A 9,205-nucleotide genomic window follows, 5' to 3' on the forward strand; every position below is an offset into this window, starting at 1 on the left:
TTGAAAACTCATAATATTGAGTTCTTGATAAACTGTTTATATATTATTGACTTATTCAACATGAATAGAAGATTTGAGTCATATTAATTATATTTTGCTGAACTCGTAAGCAAAGCTATAGTTCCGCTCTTGAATGCTAAGGGCATGGGTCTGACAATGCCAGTGGAGTGGTCGACTGATTTATCTTACCGAGTTTAACTTATATACGTTAGCAATATAAAATAAGTCACACTATCATATAATTATAAAGACCAAATTATCATTAAATTTGTATTGAATTTTTAAAAAATACATTATTTTTGCAAGATTCAACACACTTGTCGACATTTTTAAGGGTTCTTATAACATTGATAATGATAATCAATGGGAAAACTACATGCAGTAGCATACCTAAGACTTAAATTATAAAAAATAGCAACACTTTAATGAAATTATCTTGTGTAGCAAACCTAACATTATGTTAAGTGTGGTCCCCCACTATGTACGTCTCTGAAAAATTACTGTATTTAACATGCGGATTTCACGCCAATTACAGACTAATCTTTCTCTTTCCTTTTTACTTTACCTTTTCTCTTTCACTTTCTCTTTCTCTTTCTTTTCAATCTCTTTCTCTCTTTCTTTGTAAATTTACCTTTTCTCTTTCTCTTTTTTCTTTCAAACCTCTCAAATTTCACTTTCAATTTTTTTCCTCACATTTTTCTCACGTTATTTATAAGGATTGTGATCCACAAAATCAGGTAACTATTAAATTCAGTTATTGCATGTTATCTATTTAACAATATTTTTTTATATATTTTATACTGTAAATCATTATCAAGGTCGTTTTTATGAGTTGATATAATTGAAAAAATTAAATTTTCGATGAGAATTGAAACTAAATTTTATTTTGTTGTGATTAATGGAGGATAATTAGATTTGAATGGATATTAGATGATTTTGGGTTGATTTATTGTTGATAGTTTTTTTTTTCAATTGTTTTTCAGTGAAATTTAATTTTTTTATGAATTGATATAGTTGAAAAAAATTATTTTGGATGAGAACTAAAACTTGATTTTATTTTTTTACGATTAATGAAGGATAATTGGAGTTGAATGAATATTGTAGATGATTTGGGTTGATTTATTGTTGAAGAAGACATGAAGGAAGAGGTATTTTTTTGTATATGTATTTTTATTTACTGTTATGTATTTATGGATTTCAGTAAAGTTGTTATCAATTTTGGGTAATATGTAATTTTTTTTGTGAAGCTAATATGTATTTATTAATCAACTGATATGTATTAATTAGGGATTTCAGTAAAGCTGATTTGTGAAGATGATAGTTAAATATACATTTTGGGTTAACATATTTTTATTTGTATTTCTTATAAAATTGCTACGTTTAGTTGTATTTGTATGTTAAATGAATTTGCTAAATTGCATGTATGAAATTTATTATACGTGATATGTATTTTCAGTATATTGAAATGTTGAAATATACAAATACATTCGTCGTTATGGACATATTTGTATCTGTTGAAATAAAAATATATTTTTAAATAATTTTTTAATACAATTTATGTAGGTTTGCCATATATACAAATGACTGGCTAAATATACATTTAAGGTATACGTATGTAGTTTGTATATTTTATCGATACATATGCACTTTCATTTATTTTTTTGTTAGGTTCAATATATATTTTAAGGTATAGGGAAACATTTGTATTTTTATACATACATATTAAATTTCATATGTATTTTGCTTTAGTGATGATTTTGTGTTTTGGTTTTGTTCAATATACATATGCATATTTATATATTTTTTTTGATGTGCTAATTGTGTTTTATTATTTTTTACAGTTTAATAAGGTGTAGTTTTACTTTGTATAGGTGTCGCGTGATGAAATATTCATTGTAAGAAAATTTCTAAGTTTTCACCACATATGTGCTGCTATAGTGATAATACTATTGAGGAAAGTTTACAGTTTATATTGATGTAAAATATTGATGTGTTATTTGTAGGGGATTTGTAAGTTTGTACAAAATATATTTTAATTATTATTTAATGTTTTTTGTAGGGATTGTGGTTTGTATATGGTTACATACGCAGATTGCCTTTCTTATGGTCAAGGCATTCCTTAACTTAAGTTCAATCCCAACGTATTTCATACAAGATATGCTTCACTATTGTGGAATTACATCATGGGGAAAAAAGAAGAAAAAGGTCAAAGTGATGACGAAGCGTCATTGAGGCTTGTAAGAAAAAGAAAGATAAATAGTATCACAGAAGTATTAGAAGTCTGATGGTTGATGATTTTATTACATTGTGTAATTGACAAGATTTAACTGGATGTTGATATTAATTGTAGAAACTTATTTTATGTTTTGAAGTGAATCAAAATTACTTATTTTTGAAGTGAATGAAAGTAATTCACTTTAGTTTTTTATGTTTAATATGTTTTAAATAATTTTGTAGTCTGTGTTTTATTTCACTGTTCAGTTTTATTTGTTACAGTAAGATTTAGCTTCAAAATACATATGCAGTGTTCAGATTTTGCAATATATACATATGCAGTATTCATATTAACTTAAAAATACATATGCAGTTAATATCATATGAATTTTACTCTTGGTTCATTTTCTTTCAAATATATATGAAGTGAATCAAAGTTACTAAGTGTTCAGTTGTATTTGTTACAGTGTGATTTAACTTCAAAATACATATGTAGTGTTCAGATTTTGCAATATATACATATGCAGTATTCAAATTTAACTTAAAAATACATATGCAGTTAACATCATATGTATTTTAATCTTTGTTCATTTACTTTCAAAATACATATGAAGTGAAAACTTACTAATTTTGAAGTGAATGAAAGTAATTCATTTTAGTCTTTTATGTTTAATATGTTTGCAATAATTTTGTACTCTATATTTTATTCCAGTGTTCATTTTTTTTATTTCAGTGAGATTTAGCTTTAAAATCAAATATGTTCAGATTTTGCAATATATACATATGCAGTATTCAAATTTAACTTTGTTCATTTACTTTCAAATACTTTTAAATACTTTCATGTTACAAATACGTATAAGTGATCATATTTAAAAAAATATCTCAGTTATCAAATACATATACCCTAAAACATAGTATTTTTCAAATAAAAAGCATATGTATTTTTCTATCAAATTTAGTAATACATAACTGTATTACTAATTGTTATTTATAATGTATTATAGAAAATGATCGATAAAGATCTTAAAATTCACAAATAAGTTCATTATTATGAAAAGTGCAAAGGAAATTATAAAGAAAGAATATGGAAGAACGAATGTATCATTTACTATATTTTCCACATAAATGCCTATTGTTACGCTTAGACCCACAACCACTGCATGAGTTGATGTTCTTCTTTTCAAACATATCTCTACTCGATTTTAACACCTTTAGCAGATGTATTTAACAGTTGATACAAATTATTTTAGACGTCACCTCTTTCAATAACACATACATTATGTATTTGTATTTACGCTGCATTACCAGTGATTTGATATTCCACTTGAATACGTCTGCTGCTCAAATTCACATTTATGTGAGATGCCAAAAGATTGTGTAGTTCATTGAATGATGTTGTCGTGCTCAATAATATTGCATCAGTGATGTATTTTTCATAGTTTTTTTCATACGTCCACCTTCCAGAGTGCTGCACGAGAACTGATATACTTTCCATTGCTGACTTATTTCATCTAAAATACAAAAAGATATATATTTGTAAGTTGTCAATAGTTACAATATACACTTACACAACAAAAACTCAAATAAAATTATACAGTTATCAACGTAGAATTAAGAAACTACTCCCAAAAATACAATTACGAAACATACAACTACAGACAAAATACAATCAAAGCCAACAACTACACTCAAAAATTCTACAACCAACAACTAGTCCCAAAAATATAATTATGAAATATTTGTTAAACATAAAATACAAACACAGAAAAAAATTTCAGACAAAATACAAATAAAAATTAGCTGTTCAACGTTAAATACAATCAAAGTCACAACCTTCATAATCGAACACAACCAAATTATCTATAAACAAACTTTCACATATACAGATGTACTATAAATTTCAAGAATCAAAACTTCAAAAAATAAATTTTGATCAGCTTAAAAAACTTATTTCGATCACTATTTTGTTCTACCGAATCAAGTTACTGTAGCATTAACTTTTACTAGAAATTTATCTACAAAATATTCAAAAATTAATTAACGACGTCATGAAATATTTGAACGAAGCAGCAGTAATGGATCACTAAAGAAATTTCTAACCAAATAACTGTAATGGTGCGAAATTTTTTTTAGAACAAATTTTCTTTTTTCAGTTTCATAAAACCTTATGAAATTGATATGAGAAAAAATAAATTATGAATGAATACCTTCAACAATAGCAAAGGATGAATTTACAATTGATGATTGAATTCGAACAAATTATTAGAAAGAGGTACAGTTGATTGTTGAAATCGAAGAAACTGATCGTTCAAAATGATCGTTGAATTTGAAAAAATTAAACAGAAGAAGATACACTTTAATTTGATTGTTCAATTAAAAGAAATTGAACAGAAATAGATTCAATTGATTTTGATTTTTGTTTTGCCTGAACACATTTTTTGAAACTAAAAATTGAATTTGATTGTTGTGGGTAACAAATAACAAAAATCATGTGATTTATTAGGTTTTAATGGGAAAGGAATCTGCCCATTTAATTTAAGGTAATTTTATCTTATTTACCTCAACTAATTTCAGTTAATTGAGGGTAGTAAAACCATTTGTATTTATATTTTTATAGCAACAATTTGCTAAAATACAAGTTGCTACCTTAGGTAATTATGAAAATGTTGATATGAATCTCATAATTAAAGTTTAAGTATGCTATTTGTGATTTTGCCCGATGAAAGAAAAATGAGATGAAATGACACGAAATAACTTCCCATTCTTTTGATTGGTTAAGACTTGGGATAGAAACAAAGAACCTGGAAATTTTCTCATGAGGAAAAAATTGCAATATCCACTACATATATCCATAATAAAATGAAAGAAAAAGGAGAAAATCTAGGTCGATTTCTCAGTTGATCACTAAACTAATAGTCATATCTCATTAAGTCACCTTTCTTCTCGATTTTAATTTTCTTCAATAAAAAAAGGTGATTTTTTTATATAATAATAATTAATCAGATAATCATGTGAGAAATCAACTCAGAAACCTCCCTTATACATTCCTCTACCTAACCCTTAAAAAAAAAGAAAGAAAGAAAGAACTAGCAAAATTATGCACTCAATTTTTCTGCTTTCCAACTTCTATTTACCTTCTGAATAAATTCTTCAACTTTTCTTGTTAGCTCGTCATCTTCTTCCTCGTCGTCCCTTGTCTCTGCCACCAACTTTATATTGGTGGTTGCTTGAATTGCATTTGTTACCTTATCGTTCTTGTCCAAAATAGAACAATTACTTTTGTTCACATAAGACTTGGAAAGTGGAACATGTTTGTTGTCACTATTTTTTGAGTTGTTACTATTATTAACTAGTAGGATGACAATGATCAAATTGCAAAAAATGAAGGCAACAAAAGAATTTAGGGAGTTTGCTTGATTGAGCAACTCAAATGTTGAACTCAACATGGTTGTAAATACACCAAAGAGGATAGCTACTCATAATTGTGATGGCTTAGGCCCCTTTTATAGGCATTTCAAATTTCGAGATGGAATCTGAATTTTAATTTAAATAACTTTTTCTATTTTAAAATAAATAAATTTTTAGATTATGATATATCCCTTAAGAAACTTAGTTAACAATATTAATCAAATAATAAAATTTGTCAGTATTATCCTATTGTTTCTTCTCAATTCTTTTCAAATTATAAATAGTTGGAAATAGGGGTGGACATAAATATCGAAAAATCAAAATATCGAACCGCATCGAATTATTTCGGTTTCTCGATTTCCTTTTCTTTATTTTTCGGTTCGATTTTGTTTTTTGTTTTTTTTATAAATTAAGTATTTCGATTTAGTTTTTGATGTTTAGGTTGACTTCACTCGATATTTGGTTTAAATCGAAATAAACCAAAAATTTTAATATGCTTTTTAAATTATTATATATATATCTTAATATATATATATATATATATATATATATATATATATATATATATATGTATTATTTAATATTTATAATATCTAAGTCCATTAGCTATTTAGGCTTTAGCTATGGACCACTACTGCCTACAGCCCAGAGCCCCAAAATCTAAATATATTCAGCAAATGAAATCTAAGTAATTGATTTTTGCAACCGAATATTAATATATAGTCCTCCATCTGATTTTTGCATTGTTATTTTTATTTTCATTTGTCATAGAAGACTTTATAGGTCTATATTGCTTATTCTTTAACGTAAGAAATTTAAAATAATCCAATTTACAAATATAATTTAGCCAATTAAACAGGCCCAAAAAAAATTTGAGATTATTAAACCGAAATAGAACCGAATCAAAATTCACATAAATCGAACCGAACTAGGTTGGTTTGATTTTCAGTACGCCTAATTTCATAATCGAAAAACTCAAAATAAAACAATTGAACCCAAACCGAAATACCGAACATCCATCCCTATTTGAAAAAACCCATTAAAAAGAAGTATAATTTGGGGAAAAAGCAATTATTATGTACATCTTTAGACTTCGAAAATTCATTCATTTTGGATTGTAAAAAATATGTCAGAAATTTATTTATTTTGGACCAAAAGAGATATTAAATTCTAAATTAATAATTTATATATGTTCTATATGTTTTACAGATTTTTAAGACAAACATAAAAATAAAATTAAAGCTATTAAACTCGCTCAAATTTATAACAGACATTTTAGCTCTGTCCCTTAATTTTCAATGAATGTGAAAGAGAGAAAACTAAGCTTTTTGAGCACGTTTTCAGGATTCTGGTGGTGAGGGGTAGTGTGAAAGTTAAGTTTATTCATTTTTTTTTAAGAAAAAATTATTGAAGTAACCAGGTCATGTACATATAAACAACCAATTTAAGAAGCTTAATTTCCAATTAAAGTATGGGGGATCTCTTAATAATTTTACTGAAGTCTTAGTTTGTTCCCCCTAACATAAAGGCTTTGTTTTAGGCCCCTTTTGCAATGTGAAATGAAATCATAGGAGGTGAAGTTAAAGTTTTATTTGGATATGCAGTTTGAGATTTAAGTTGTATTTTGTATTTTTATAAACTAAAAAACTCTAAATAAGTTGTGAGAATTATCAAAATTGTCTCAATTTCTTATATAATCTAACCAAATAAGCAAAAGTTAATAACAAAAATATAATATGCTATCACAAAACTATTCAATGAAAAATACAATATTTATTGATCAAAGGATTAATTTGGTGAATAATAAATGATAAAGTAGGAGTTGATTTGATGTAATAATAAATTTTGTGGGTATTTAGCCAAGAAATCAAGAAAAAAAAATAGAGTTGGAGTTGGAGTTGGAGTTGAAGTAGGAGTTGTGTTAGCTCATATTTTTTTGGAGAGATTTTTTTGAACTATAAAGGTGAACTTGAAATAAGAAAAAAAGTGAAAGCAAGTCTTTCACTTTTTTCAAATAGAACTTCACGTTGTATTTAGAGTTTTTTATGGCCAAACATCATTTTTTAATAACATAAAAGTTTTTTTTTTAAAAAAATAGTGAATATTTCTCATGACCAAACGGGGTTATATTTTAGTGAGAGTAATGGCTAAATGAGATATAAATGATTTAAAGATTGGTCAAAGTAATAATATGGACAGTAAATTTTATTTATATATGAAATAAATTATTGGTAAATATAAATGATTGGATTCTTTTTACAAAAATATAAACTTGTGGGTTAGTTTTTATATTTAAAAATTTTAAATCATGATTTGAAATTTCGAAATCATGCTTTTTGGAGAATTTAATTTCATGTCATGGTTTCAATGAAATCATGAGATAAAATCGCATTAGCAAATGTAATTTCATCTCATGATTTCATATCACAAACATAAAATCGCATGTCCAAATGCCTTCTTAGTCAAGTCTTTTTGATGTTAACGTACGTAGGTGGATCTATGATTTTAAGTTAGTTGAGGTAGGCCGAAGAAATACTGGAGGAAGGTGATTAGACATGACATGGAACAGCTACAACTTACTTAGGACATGACCCTAGATAGGAAGGTGTGGAGGGCGCAGTTAAGGGTAGAAGGCTAGTGTAAGTGTGTGGGTTGTAGCAAGTAGTTAGGTGATTTTCTTGTGTAACCGGGTTAGTATTCTTTGGACTATGTCCATAGGTAGGAGTATCTAGCTAGGAGAGTTTGAGTGTGGTGGGTGTCTTTGATCTGTATGTGTATGTTCCTACTTAGTGGGTGTCCTATTTCTTAGTCCTTATTTTGTAGTGCTCTTATTTCTTTTCTATGATTTCTACTTTTGCTATTTTATTCCTTATTTCTATTATGTCATCTATCCTGCTACTTGTTTTATTACGACCTTGTTTACTATTCTTTATTTTGAGGCTAGGGTCTATCGGAAACAACCTCTTTACTTCTTCGGAGGTAGCGGTATGGACTGCATATATCTTACCCTCCCCAGACCCCACTTTGTTGGAACACATTGGGTTTGTTTTTGGACTTGTGACATCTTAGGATCTAAATATATGGCATGTATTGTCTACTTTGAATTTACAGTGACACAAATTTTATCTTTCGACCTACATCATATCGAACTTCAAAAATGTGCATATCATATGAATGTTTAGTTATACTTTATGAGACTCTTCACTTTCCTCTCTCATTCCAATGTGAGATATTTTCTAATAAGTATCATGTGTGCCTCATTTTCAAAGGCTTATCAACCTAGAAGTCTGTCAGTCTTATTTGATTCGCCTGCGTACCCAATTATTATTAGGAAAAGGCATAATTTTTCCTCTGAACATTTCATCAAAACTTACTTTAGCACTTTAATTTTAGTGGTAATTATTTACCCCCGTCTCTCTAAACAATTTTTGCGTGAATTATATACCACCCCAAAAATATAATTCCACTCTCACAATGGAGAGTGTAATACACCCGTCCCCAAATCTGTGCCACATCATTGCCACACAAGCCAGACCAAAAAACAAATTAAAAAGTAAATCTCTCTCTCTCTCTCTCTCTCTCT

General features: G+C 27.4%; 1 protein-coding gene and 1 long non-coding RNA gene across 2 annotated transcripts; one reads left to right on the top strand and one right to left on the bottom strand.

Annotated features, from left to right (window-relative positions):
* The first annotated feature begins 496 nt into the window (after positions 1 to 496).
* On the top strand, positions 497 to 2,246 carry LOC107854588. Its single transcript, XR_001670044.2, has 3 exons — positions 497 to 737; positions 1,077 to 1,148; positions 2,060 to 2,246. It is a non-coding gene; the product is annotated as an uncharacterized LOC107854588 (long non-coding RNA).
* Positions 2,247 to 3,301: 1,055 nt separating this feature from the next.
* On the bottom strand, positions 3,302 to 5,673 carry LOC124885489. Its single transcript, XM_047393330.1, has 2 exons — positions 5,349 to 5,673; positions 3,302 to 3,725 (listed from the first exon to the last, which is right to left on the bottom strand). The coding sequence occupies exons 1-2, from the start codon at positions 5,658 to 5,660 to the stop codon at positions 3,717 to 3,719; spliced, it is 321 nt and encodes a 106-aa protein (XP_047249286.1). The 5' UTR covers positions 5,661 to 5,673; the 3' UTR covers positions 3,302 to 3,716.
* Between the last annotated feature and the right edge of the window lie 3,532 nt (positions 5,674 to 9,205).

Source organism: Capsicum annuum, chromosome 1 (assembly GCF_002878395.1).
Source record: "Capsicum annuum cultivar UCD-10X-F1 chromosome 1, UCD10Xv1.1, whole genome shotgun sequence".
Lineage (NCBI taxonomy): Eukaryota > Viridiplantae > Streptophyta > Magnoliopsida > Solanales > Solanaceae > Capsicum > Capsicum annuum.

What these genes read in the sequence shown, in the direction of transcription:
- LOC124885489 (XM_047393330.1), bottom strand. Translation starts at nt 5,660, where the DNA reads ATGTTGAGTTCAACATTTGAGTTGCTCAATCAAGCAAACTCCCTAAAT.